The sequence below is a fragment of the Tetrao urogallus genome, assembly GCF_951394365.1.
Source record: "Tetrao urogallus genome assembly, chromosome: 9".
NCBI lineage: Eukaryota > Metazoa > Chordata > Aves > Galliformes > Phasianidae > Tetrao > Tetrao urogallus.
The window spans coordinates 17,878,749-17,892,958 of NC_136822.1; the positions used below are offsets into that span (position 1 = coordinate 17,878,749).

At 37.4% G+C, this 14,210-nt stretch overlaps 1 protein-coding gene across 1 annotated transcript in view; it reads right to left on the minus strand.

Moving 5' to 3' along the window:
- NAALADL2 (N-acetylated alpha-linked acidic dipeptidase like 2) overlaps window positions 1-14,210 on the minus strand; it is a gene marked incomplete at both ends in the record, with an annotated part of 278,850 nt that overhangs the window by 140,090 nt on the left and 124,550 nt on the right. Inside the window, one exon of the mRNA XM_079539540.1 lies at window positions 10,795-11,065. Coding sequence (XP_079395666.1) covers window positions 10,795-11,065 — 271 coding nt within the window. The remainder of the gene's footprint in view (window positions 1-10,794; window positions 11,066-14,210) is intronic.

Genomic DNA, 14,210 nt, shown 5'->3' on the forward strand with positions numbered 1-14,210 from the left:
ATCTTTTCTAATTAGATTAAAATACTTATCTATTTTTTAGGTATTCTGAAGTCAAACATTTTCTTCAGTCGTATAAAAATTGATATTTATTCTAAAATCTCTAAGAACATTGCTTTGGTTATGAAACACTGAAGGACACAACATCATTTGAGGCTTGAAAACCCATCAGAAATTTCATTATCCTAAGCCTTCATTAAGTGGTGCTGAATGCCTGCCATCTCACAAAACTCGCTAGTGGCAAAATTTAAAATTCTGGTGATTCTTTCTTATATATGAAATGAAAGCCACATTGATCATATTTTCCTAAGAAGAAACAGTAATCTGTATTTGCCAGCCTATTTGGTTGAGCTTACTCAGGGGATAGCTGTTCATGCAAATATACATTTATAAATCATGCAGACTGAGGAAAAGCTACCAAAACAATCAGAATTGTTTAGCCACAATACTACATTTAAAAAAAAAAAAAATCATAAAATGTACATGGTGAATTATAATGCTGTAATTTAAACCTGGCCTTAATATTTCCAGTGAAACTGTTTTATATCAAAATCTGTCCCCACAATGTCAGAGTTCAGCAAATTCTAAAGGCCAGACTGCGGGAAAGGACAAGTTTTATTGTTTACTCTCTGACACGAACCATCCAGAGGCTGAAGACCATCGTCATTTAAAGGCTTTTTTATCATCTATATGGAATAAATATATATAACCACTACAGGAAAGAATTCTCTATATGTTAAAGCCTAGGGAAGATGCTTGCACCTCTGAGAAATGCCTGGAAGCTTCATATACACACAGCCACTGCAGGCTGTGGCACAAGCTGCCAGATAGACTGCTACGGCAGGGATGGGTCAGTCCCTAGCAGAGCAGGAGGGCGTACCCCAAGGCACCAATATCTCCTTGCTCTGCTTTTTCACGGGATCTCCATGAAAAACAACGAAATGTGAGTTTACGCTTACACAACTCAAGAAAGAAAATAATCTCCTGTCTAAAATGACAGGCCATAAAAATAGTGTCAAGAGAATGGAAACACTATCAGAGACAGAATGTGTGTGTCAACCAATGTGAAATATTGCATGGAAGTGCTTTTGAATCTTTTCAAGTGCAGCTGAAATATGCCATTTAATAACTTTAATATTTTAATTTCTTAGAGGCTAGTGTATCAGTTTTGTTAAATTCCTTCACCTTCAGAGTTGGCCTGGTTGTGTAAACAAAAAAAAAAAATCTAGAAAATAACCTTACAATATTCAGGCTTCCAATTTTTGCCATTTTAAAATTGCACAAATTTCAAAGGATGAGAAGCCTGTTTTAGCCAACCAGCTCTCATCCTACTGCATGTATAATATACAGAAATATACATACTGGCTCTATTTCTACGTATGCTTGCTATACACACAGAAAACATATGTTGCTATTACCGTATGTACTTGGAAACAGAAGGATAAAGTGGACACCTACTTCAAGAATGCAGATAAGCACATCTATGCACAAGAGGTTATCCATTCCATCTTGAACTTTCAGAAGCATCAGTGAGAACTTGATTTTCCACAGTATAATAAACACTCTTTTACACAGAACTTGTAGCCATCACTTGGCCAAACGTCACAGACTGAACATAATGAGAGAGATGGCAAACCATATAGTGCTGTAAACACATCAGGGAGTTAAAGCAGCATTTCGTCAAATCTGGAGAACTAGACATGTAGTTGCAAAAAGGAAGATGACACCTTTCATATCTGGTGTGAACTCTGGTATCCAAAAGCAATAGATAATTGTATAGGTCTACAAATTGTCCTTTTAGGAAACACGCTGAAAAATACACTCTAGAATTACAAATACATTTGGAAGGAAGAAAGAGGCTCCAATGAGAATAGTGAGTGATAATGAATTCAAGTGGACAAAATGATTGACCAAGGCAAATACAAAAAATGGCTACATGTGAGAATAGTAAAGCTCTGTGATTGAAGCAATAGATATTTTCATTTTCAATTTTGTAACATTTTGGATATTAAACCTTACAAGAAACACATAAGCTTATGATTCAGGTATCACATTTAACATTGTTGTAGGAATAAAAGTTCTTCATTCTTCCAGGCATTCTGATTTTGTTTTCAAAAATGAACTGCCAGTTGGTCATTAACTGTGACTCTATGGTGTCACTGTTCACTTTTAAGTAAGCTGAAATTCTTTCTTCTTTCAGAAATGGTTGGCCTTCAATTTTTAACGCTTTATTTTTATGAGCAATGGAAGGAATTAAGCAGGAATTCAGGATAGGGCTCTGTCAGGTACCCTTGCTATAGTGCAATTAGTGGCTTGCCTTTGCATAGATTAAGGCAATAATATTTCTGAGTTGTGCCAAATTTCACACAGACATTCTCAGAGTTCATCTCTACTAACGTGTGAGCAGGAACTCCATTGAGAATTTCTGAACTTGCTTCCTACGCTCTCAGCAGGGACAGAAAATCCTGTAAAAGAAAGGAAATCCCATGCAAAAGACAGGAATTGCTTCATTTTAGAAGAGACCAGTGAATTGTTCACTCTGTATAGTGTGTTTTGATACATTATATCTCAAAGGAAAGATGTTTACATTACTAAAAATACATGGGAAAGACTGCAGGGAAACTGCAACCCAGACAACTTGATGGGAGGAAGGAGTAATCTACTGTTGCCCTGTTGGAGCTCCGGAGCTTGCCTGATCTTCCACAGCCTGCATTCCAGGTCACTTTTTTACAGCAGTAGAGAGTTGCTCAGTATTACTGTAGTAGTACTTTACAGAATAGTTTTCAATAAAAGCAGTCAGAGACATTATTAGAGAACTACTAGATGCCACAGAGATCTGCACTCAACTCTTCCTCTTGCCCTGGTATGATTTCTCCTGCACGAGATGTTAAACAACCAATAGAAAGGAACTGAAAACCGACAGGTCAGTATGTACTGTCATAAATGCTGTTTCAAATACAAGTTTTCATACTCCATCAACAAGAAGCCCACTTTCTGGATTTCTATAATCACAAGAAACTTTGTCGTCTGTACAGAAAAATGAAAAATTATACAAGTTATTTTAGGCAGAGAAAGTCTACGTGCCTTAAGAAAACAACAACAAGGCCATCAGGAATACGCCTGAATGAACGAGCAGTCTTTGTCCATCAGTTTGCATGGACAAGAATTCTAGATGTCTAGTCTGCATCACATTACATGACACAAACATTTTCTTTTAGTCTTCAGATATCAGGGATTTTTAGATAAAAGGATATGTATAAATAAATACAATTTTTTTGGAATAAAAATTTTAGTTAGAAGAATGATATAGAAACTTATTTGCCAGTAATATTATTTCCAGTTTTCCATGCTACTTCAACCTACAAAATACTCCTCTAGCAAAGATTGTATCTGGCAAGCTGTGACCCATAGAAGAAGGAACATCTCTCCCCAGAGACAACACACAGGAGCTTTCCTGCATATTTAAGGAGCTTTGCTCTCTAACAGTTGAAGTTGTTGCCAGACCAATTCTATCCTTATTCTCCTCTGTCTGCCTCTTGAAGACACCAGTGTGAAGCAGTGAATCTTACAGGAGACAAGACTAAGTCTATCAAGTAACATAATTCAGCGGAAGGAAGATAAATTCCTTGAAGCATCTCCTTTCTCAAACACACCTACTCTTGGGTCAGTCACAAGCTGGTGATGGATCATTCGCTTTCTCTTTGAACTGCAGAGCATGGGAACATAATAAATAATTATGAGGATAGGACAGATATTTCTCATGATTAATTCACATTAAGGCCGCCTTAATGAATGAGATAAACACAGGAACTAATATCCATTACATGAGATGTTAGGCACTAGATTTATTTCAACTTAGATGAGATTGCATATTGAACAAAAAAAAAAAACCCCAAAACCCTAGGGATTCCCAATTCTAGCAAAAGGAAAAGTCAATGTATTTTCATCTTTGTTCACAATTCCTTTTTTTTTTTTTTCTTTTTAAATTTGGGATACATCCCTCCCAGGATTGAGGCTTGCACTGCTGGTTGCAGTTGTAAGTGCTGTATTTCCAACCAGCTCAAAAGTAAAGTTTTGAGAGAGGATTTTTCTCAAGACATTTTAGTCCACAGTTCACATACACACCCAATACACTCCTACAAATGCATCTGGATACCAAACTTAGACTTGTCTATGGTTAGAAACAGAGTCATCATTCAGTTCTTATGTATTTTTTGAACCAGCTGTACCAGAGCAGAGACTACATTCTGCAGTTTTTTTTCATCCTGCTCTGAAAGGTTTTCAAAACAATTTTGCTTCCAAGTGCTTCCTTTACTAGAGGCCTTCTTAGCTTTTTGGCTTTCCTTACTATTAAGGTTCTATGTCCAGGTTTATACCATTCCTGAAAGCACTCTCTAAGATAGTTCATTCTTCGCTCTTTTATACCAAAATTCTTCAAATAAAGATTTCTCACAAAATTATCTAAAATCTGTCCTCACCAAATAACTCTTCTCACGGTAGTTTTATCCTCAGCTAGCTTAGGCTGCATTTACAACTCATGCTTCTTTTTCACATACCACTCTTCTCACCTGGTCATCTTAGAAAATTGTATTTGGACTTATCATATCCTAAGACGGAAAAAAGAAATCTGGAGACTTGTTTTGGATTCTCAGCGCTATTGCATTTGGAAACATTTCAAAAAGATCTTGACAAAGAGAAAAAAAGAAGTCCTGTAGAGAAGCACCAAACAAGTTAATTTAGTTACATTAAAGGAAATCCATCTAGTAAGACTCTGGCAAAAATATTTCCATTTGATTTGGGCTACCTTCGCATTTAAGTTTGCACCATTAACAAGAAGTGAGCACGAAAGATAAGACACACTGGGCAGTTATCAACCCAGACATCAATTGAACTCGACAGGAAATTTTAATCATGCAATAAAATTATTGAAGTGAAAAATATTTCCCTGAGTCACCTATAGAAATGTGTCCATGTGACTATCAACAGGAAAAAAAAACAACCTAAACTCTGGATGAAATTATCACAACTCTCTTTAATTTCAACAGGAATTTTACTTTCACTGAAAGCTGAATACAGAACCAAATCTATTTCCAATGTTTTCACTGTTCTCACCCTTCAGTTTTGAACCGTGCAAAGGGAATATATGTAACGTTTATGGTTCAGCACTGCTCCAATTTTTACAGAGGTTTTATTGAAAAATGCCTTTGGCTGATTATGTGCAATGGCTTGGAAGTACTCAGTGATCTGTTATGTCTATGGATACAAGATGCCTCACCTTTTGCACTTTTGCATTGGAAAAAAAAAACCTCCATTATTGACACTTATTAAAATGTCATTACTAATATTTTATTACTAAAACGTGATTATGATATCCACTAACAACTGTAAAGCAGTAAAAGGTGGTAGTATCCATGTACGTCTTTGTAATCCTGACCCTCAATGATACGAAAATCATGCAGCAGTGTTAACTGGACTCTTATGCATGATGAGCCGCTATTATTTTAGGGAGCTGTACAACTTTATTTATGAATGGTTATATGATATATGGCAGAAAACTGACAGGATACTCTGCAGGAAATCTTTTCAATGATCATTTCTGTAGTTCTTGACTGGAATTTTAAATTACACAACCTTCACATTACATTTCACAGTTTTCTATATGTAATTATAATGGAATGGCAGCTATACTGTAGTTAATGCTAACCGTTGTTTTCTGTTTAAAGGTCAGTTGTTCCAAAATCCATATTCTTAGCGAGATTGTCTTGAAAAATTTGCTGTGCCTACTTAGCATGCAGAACAGTGGTCTAAGTTATGATTATTTGTGGAAGAGGCTTCTGAAAAAAACTCCTCTATAAATAAAGGATAAATAAGGTTCCTCCAAAATATCTAAATGTTAACAAAGTTGCATTTTTCTCATTTGTGTATGTGTTACTCAACCTATAGCCCTTGCCATCTGCAAACTGATTGCAATTGCTAGGGATTCATTTTAGCTAGTACACGTCTCTTCAGAGAAGAAATTTTAGAAAATGTTAATAAAGATAATAATGAACTAAATTGGCATGCCTAAAGGAATTAGATGTACAGATGTATGAAGATTCCCCCAGCTTGATATTTTGCACCAGTGTACCATCAAAAATGACTGAAAGACTTAGGGTGAGATGCTGTGATTATTTAATCTGAATTACATGCACTCTGCTTTTGGAATTCAAGATGTGCAAGTGAGCGTGCTGCTGAAGGCTCATTTGGAAATTTTGCCTGGGGATAAAAATATACTGGGAATATTTAAAAGATATTCAAAGCCAACTGTTAATTCAGAAATACTGTTAAGGAAATTACCACTGATCAGCTAGAGGGAAGACAAAAGATAATAAGCATGCACTAACGTTTTCAGTTTGGGAAGTAATCAAACCAAATGAAAGCAAACTTTTGGGTCAAGGCATTCCTGATGCTCAATCCCTCCCCAAGGAACTCAAAGCTTTTTTTTTTTTTGTACAGAACTAGAAATATAGAGCAACTTAAATTCTGCAAGGAAACTGAAGAGTGCTTGCAAAGTGCTACTAACGACTTAGAGAAAGAGACTGTAGGGCACACAGTGGGGACATGGCAATAAGTGGCTAAGAGCAGGGGAATCAGCAGTCAAGGAGACAAAGGCTGCCACCTTTCTGGATGGAGAAAAGGGATGGATGGGCAGAGAAGGCATCTCAGCCCAGAGATGGGAGAATGGGGTGTCTGCTGCACTGAGCAAAACCTCTTCCTCATGCAAGACCTGTCAGGAACATGCACAGTGCTTCCTTCATTTCTGCCTTGCAAGGATTGAAGAATGGCAAAATTGCTACTAACTGAGCTTAACAGATGGGTCTGAACCTCTCTCACTGTTTCAGGTTGCATTAATCTCACGTTGGGTTCTCATTTAGCTGAGAAAATGTCACTGAAACAAATGAACCGGAGCAGGCTAAAATACTATCAACAGATGTAGAGAATCTCTTCTGCATATTGCAGTTACAGAGGCAAACAGTCGGCATTCTCACTTTTCTGCTCCTACCTGCCCCTTCAAAACTAATCAAAGATACTGCTGGTTGAGTTGGGAATAAAATTGGCTAACATCAGCAAACACTTGGAAGAGAGAAATGGGTCATCAGTCAGAATTTGGAAGGGAGAAGAGGCAGAGAAGTGAAGGCAGCCAGGGAATGTGGATGGCAGCGAGGCTGACTTGCAAACGGGATACGGATGGGCACCGCCTTGGAGACAGGAACGACTTTGTTTCTATCCACAGACCTCTCAGAAACCTGCCCGCTTGGAATGCCCATTTTAAGGACTCTCCACACAGAACAGCAAAGGACCTAGCAGGGTGTTGCTGCAGTCCAACATGGGACAGAGCAGATGAACATCACATTCCACCTGTGCACTCACATCAGCCTCTGGAGATCACTGCTACAGGTTGGTTATGGAGGTGCACTCACCCTAACACATCTTACACATTCAGCACCAGAAGGAGCACACGGCAGCTCCCCAGCACCTTTCCTCAGAGCTCAGCAGCAGCTCTCTGCTCGTCCCCGCTCCCCAGGGACAGCCTGCAGCCACAGCTCTCAGGCAATCCTATGACGTGAGAGCATGGAATGGCACGTTGTGATTCACCGCAGCACACTCACTCAGAGGCTGGCCAGATACTGTCTGACAACACATTTTGCTTCAATGCATAAATTCAATGCGATGTGATTTCCCTTCATACGCAATGTTGACCAAAGAGGCTTTTCCATTTTCATTAAGCAGATAAAAGGTTTAAACTCTATAAACACGTCTGACATTAAAGTTTTAATAAAAATATATTCCACTTTTTTTTTCCTTGGACTGACCTGGTCTGTGGTATATTATTTACATAACCTCTGCAATATCTATTACAGAGCTGACAAGACAGCTCTCTCCACAACTGCAGGCTGCCCTGCCTGTCACCATGATGGGTAAACAGTGTCACCTTTTCAGGGCCCAATGAATTACAGAGAAGCAGTAAAGTGCACCATCCATCACAATGGCACTGAGTAGGTTTTTGAAGTAGATTTCAGATATCACAAATGCTGTTTAGACTGTTACCAGAAAGCACAAATTGGACAGCTCATATACAACGGCCATATAATGAATGGACATGACAGGTCGTCAAAGAAAATGAGTCTTCCTATTCTACAAATAACCTTGTCAACATGCAGGTAGAGCTATAGCTCTGCTTCTAGACAGAAGCAGATGCAATGAACTAGCAATGAACTAACGGTTTTATTTGTTTGAACTTCCAGCACACCAAATACACAAATGAGATACAATGGAGCAGCAGCATTCAAGCAATATTAGCAATTCAACCTGATTATGTGATGTGTAATAGAAGCTCTCTACTAAAGATGTGTCACATTTGAAAGAAAATTATTCAGATTATGAGTAGCTGTAACTAAAATATCCTTTCACAGGAAAACCCTCATGATTTAGCAATCACAACCAACTGCAACATATTCAAAATACACAATTTGTAGTTCCACTGCAAGCAATCAACTCGCTCTCTGATTGCTGAACCCAGCAACAGCCACCACTTTATATTTCTCAAAGTTTTTTTTTTTCCTACCCCATTATCTTAAATAGCGTAGATCATTCCACAGGATTGAAAGTTAGAAAGGTTAGATTGCTACCAATTTCTCCATAGCCTAAACACGTGGGGAAATTTCCCTTTTAGGCAAATCATTAGAAAAGCATTCAGGATAGACTCATCAGAAAACAGAAAACATCTGAAGTTCTGTGAGAGCATCAAGTATCTCAAAGCACTGACTGTGGAATTACACACAGTCAGCCATCCTTGGCTCAAACACAAGCTTTGAAAGGTTTTGCCAAAGCCAAGGCACACCCTTACAGATGAGTCCATAGGCAGTGTACATGGTCCTCATTTCTTCAGAATTCAATTATGGAGAAAAGTGTCCTGAAATATAACTCGAAGTGGTGCACGTGTTTCTGGTAACAACATCAAAGATTTTCCCTGGTACATTCGATTTCCTTTAATCTGATGAATTTGTTAGCAACACATTTATTTTCATGAAAGAAATCTCAAAGGCCACAACTGTACTTTTACCTCATTAGAGTTACTCTTATTAGGTTATGAGAAAATATATTATGTATTGAGTTTCTAAGTGATAAAGTGTAAGTCAAGTCTGTTCATTAGTATTTTTTACTTGTCTACAGAAAAGCTGAAGAGTATATGATGCAAGACCTATCTTCATTTACTTCACTTCACTTCGTAACATCAAAAACTTCAATATGAAGTTACAGTTCTTTAGGAGTTTTACTGATACAATCCCAGGGCATAACAAGTGTGAAACTAAGCCTGAAAAATGGGCACGTAAGGTATATTAAAATAAATAAATAAAACAAGAGATGGACACAAGTCTTCTCCCAAAGGAGACAATCCTTTGGAATAAAAACTTCTGATGCTTTCCAGAAAGAGAATTTCAAGCAGGATGAGAAACTGACGGATCTGAAATTCTACCAGCCCTCAGATTTCTCAGTGTCCAAATTTCAAAACCATGTTAATAGTAAGATTGGCTACTGGGCGTGATGCAACTGTCATCACTTTGATTCAGAAGATTTCCACAATACATTACGAGTAACGAATGAACACGATGCACCGTGTCAAAAACAACATACACAACGGTTGCATTTTACTACTCGAAAAATCAGTAACTGCTATGCTATAAATATTTTATAGAACAAAGATATTTTGGAAGAGGTATCTCCCAAACTCAACGTCTGTTCTTACACATACACTAATGCCCTTCTGTCATGAGAATGAACTTATAAACAATAAAGGGAAAAAAAACAAAGTTCCCTGCATCACTGGAGGTAAAAGTACAATATTTTAAAAAGGAAAAAGACAACAGTACAACAGCTATGCAGTTAGCAGGGAAATTTACGCTGAAATTTTTGTTTCAGAAATATATGTTGAGATTTATACTAAGTAAGAAGAAAGTAAACAAACGATGACCACTCTGTATATTCCAAATAGATTTGAAAAGCAAATATATGAAAGCAGCCAGTGAACAGGATAGAATAAGGTAGTTCAGAATAGAATAGAGTAGTTCGAGATCTTATTTCACTCAGCAAGTAACTAATCCCAGCTGGCAGCATATTTTTTTGTCTGATTGAACTTTCTAACAAAAGATACTGTAAGACAAAAATATGAACTGTGATCTTCAAGGCAAAACAAAGCATATGCATCAATGGAGCAGCCACAGAAGAAACTATGCAAGACCTACAACAATAAGTCAGGAACTCCAGGAATTAAACTAGTGCTCCAGAAGATCTCATGGCAGAGAAACTCAACCTTCCTACTGACATGCCTCAAACCAGTAGCACTTACATATCAGACTGCTGTAGGGGGCTGGACTCAATGATCTCTAGAGGTCTCCCTTCTAGCCCCTACGAATCTGCAATTCTGTGATCAACAAAGATCAGATATAGCCTGCATGCTTTTTACACCAAAGCAGCAGATGACAATACATTAATTCAGATACTTATTTAAAAAATAAGCAGTAATAAAAAAAAAAAAAAAAAAAAAAAAAAAAAAAAAAAAATCACATGAAGTCTTCAGGTCTGTCTGATTTTTAACATTCAACTTCAGATTTGGGCCACATCACATTTCAACAGCATATATTGGATTATCTTAAGGCTGGGCAATTCACCACATTTACTTTTTCCAGCCAAGTTCAATGGAAACCGGTGTTTTGTAACTATTCCAACACAAAAGACAGAGACAAATAGACACATTACCTCAAGAGTTCCTTTGGCAGAGTAAGCTGCGTATGAGTACAGGAGGTCTTGGCTATGAAGTGTTTTGGTCACTTTGCTGCACTGCTGTCCATCAGGATAAAAACATTCACCGCTGTTTTTCAGAGTTATCGTGTTTGAAGAAGAGTCTGGTAGGTCGAGCAAAACAGAGTAATTTACCAGCTGGACATCTTCAAGGCCATGAGAAGTCCACTGGAGCAAAATTTTCATTGCAGCGTCTACATCATCTTCTCTAGGGGATTGTAACAAATCTCTGGAGAAAAACAAGCAAACAATTTAAGATCCCTTCCCACCAAGACCTGCACCTTAGCACGCAGCCATCTATAATGTTATCTGAATGAAACATGGCATTTATGAAAGATCATTAAATAGGGATTTAAAAAATGAAGTCATGCTTCACTGTCTTTGCAAATAATTTTCACCCGTTACAAGGCAAAAGCAAACACTTTTTTGAAAAGAAAAAGATATATAGAAAAGCTATATAAGAAACACTACATTGAAATGCAAAGAGTCAGTAGAAATTATGACAGCAATAGTTTCAAAATTCATTTCTGGAGAGCTGATCGAGTTTCTGATAACTTAACCAAACACTGTAAGGAAATGAATACAATCTAAAACAATATTTCAGGAACTTTAGGGAGGAGGTGGTGCTGAAGATTAGTTATGTGTTTGTCTTAAATTCATCAAGTAAAGCAAATTTCCTAAGCAGAATAGCATTGTTTCCCCAAATACTGTTTCAGTTGTAGGAAGGTGATCCTCATCCCTCCTACCTACATTGAAGGATTGCTTCAGCCAACAGCTTGGCAAGCACAAGACTCCAGCTTGAAAATCATTTTGGCAGTATTGGCCAGATGGATCCTACAGGGACTTCAGGTGAGCTTGTTTGGGCTTATATCACTGGGTTTGTATTACTGTTCGACACCTGCCACCAGGCGGGCCATAGAACAAAATGACAGCACAGAAGGGCCACCTTCCTCCCAGGAAATGCCAGATCACAGACGTAGGAACACATTTTAAGGATAACTTTACAGGATATAGTTTTGTAGATACATAGTTATGTAAGAAAAGTAGGTCACAAGTAAAAAGCAGCATTATTCAAATAGTAAAGCACTCTCTAAACGCAGTACAAAGAAATGCAGGGAATATTTTTTGAGTTTGAGGATTTTCTCATTTATGCAGTAGGTCTGAAGATGTCAAGACCGAGACACAAGACTAGGGATAACAGAGGTATTAACTTTAAAGCACAGAAATACCAACATTGCCTGAAACTCTCGCTCACAAATTTACAAAAAGGCCAGTTCTCAAGATAGTTAGATGCTTCACAGTCTTTAGTAGATCCTTGAAAATAACACAGAGATCTTGTACACATCAAAAGCAAAGGCTGAATAATGCGTAGCAACCTTAAAACCATTCCTGCAGGCAATAGATACTTGAGAATTGCACCAATTACACGTCTGCATTTTTGGGCATCTCTGGGCAAGCCAGGAGCTGCAGGCAGGCAGGGCATCAAATGCCCAGAGAACACCTCCGTGGAATGCGTAGGATTTACTGCCGTTCCAGAGACTTCCTTCCCTACCCAACAAAACTCACAGCTCGACAGGCCTTTACAAAAGAACATTAGATAAAATTGGAGTTGAATAAGCATGCCAATGTAAAATGGATTTTTTTTTTAAAGGCTCTTTTGAAAGATTTATATTGTAACACAGCCTGCATCACAGTAACAAGGTTAGCAGCGTCCAAAGTTCAAAATCTTTACAAGAACGCTGGACTTAGTTAAAACTTCAGAGATCCTGTCAGAAGGAATAGCTGTCAAAGGTTATTCTTGCAGTGTTAATCTTTTTCAATTATCTAAAATAAGTCTTCAAGCAACCTACACAAAATGGACAAGGCAATTCAATTTGTAGTATATACTGTAAGGTTTCAATTTCATCTCCTGTACCCGCTATTGTAATGTCATAAACTTGGGCACTGCAGAGATACAGAAAGTTGTTTGATTAACACAGCCATTAACAGAACATCCACATTTGCCATGATGTGAGAAATGGAAACATTAATAGAATAAATGCCAGTGTGAAACTGATCCCAGGCCAATAAGGTTAGGACATAGTGCAAGAAGAAGGATTCAGTTTCAATAAAAGTAATTAAACATTAAAAAAAGACAAAGATAGAGTAATCAAATTGCTCCTTTAATAATAGAAGTTACTTTCTACTTCATAACTGAATAAGCGTGTCTTTGAAACTTCTGTGACAACACATCTGATTAGGTTAAAGAAATGAGCATACTGACTATTTACTCCATAATTTCATTATAGCATATTAAAATCAAATTGCAAATTATGAGTAAATTGTACATTAAAATAAATCAGCACATATTAGGCTGCTTTCATAACCAGAAACACAATGCCAAGGGCTTTTACTTTCTAGGTTTCTTACAATGACTGACCTGCACTTAAACTTGATATAATTTTTTGACTGCACAGACTTCAATTGACAAGTATTTTAACCAATAATTCTTACCACACACTAGTTGGCTAACAACTGTAACATACAAAAAGAAAATATTGTCTGACAGCCCCATCCCAGCTGTTAAAAAAAATTGCTTCGTTTCTCGTGTCCTACTGCAGTCACTCTACATGTCCCATAATGTACTTCTAACAGCTGCCAGAGCATTAAGATTCATAGCAGTAAGAATTACACTGTGGAAACGATCTGTGGATGATCGTGCTTCTCACTTCTGCACTCAGCAGTGCACTCAGTAGGAATCAATACCAATGCAATTGCTAATTTCCATTTGCATTATGACCTCTAATAACCTCAGCCAAATTTTTGTATTCCCTTACATTAAAACAACACTATTCAGCTACTTGTCCAGCTTCAGTCAACGTGAATAACCACAAACATAATGGTCATTTCTTGAGTTGCTATAAATCTGCATAATTTATTGAAGTGGAGCCACCAACAACGTAGGATTTGGTCTCAAGTTAGAATCAATATTAATAAGTATAACAGTAACAGTCCAAATATTACTGAGCCTTAATCTGATGCTCTCAAAGGGTTTACACAAGTTAATTTTGTTTGCTTTCTAATATAGATCAGATGTGGCTCAAACACTGAACTAACACAGATCAAAATATGTTTGTTTTCATGCATATTCTGCTCCACCTCAAACACTTTCCACTTCTGAACTGAAAAAAATGAACATAACTGGACTTAAAACTTTGAAAAGAGGCACCATTTTACCTACAACAAAGTTTTCCAAGTGGATATGGTGAAAAGACCAAGGCAGTGTTTCTGAAGGCACACTCATAGACTTCCTTTGTAAGATCAAGATTTAAGAGATGATTACAAGAGGTAAGGGAGCACATGTGCACGCACACAAAATAAAATAAAGAAATTTC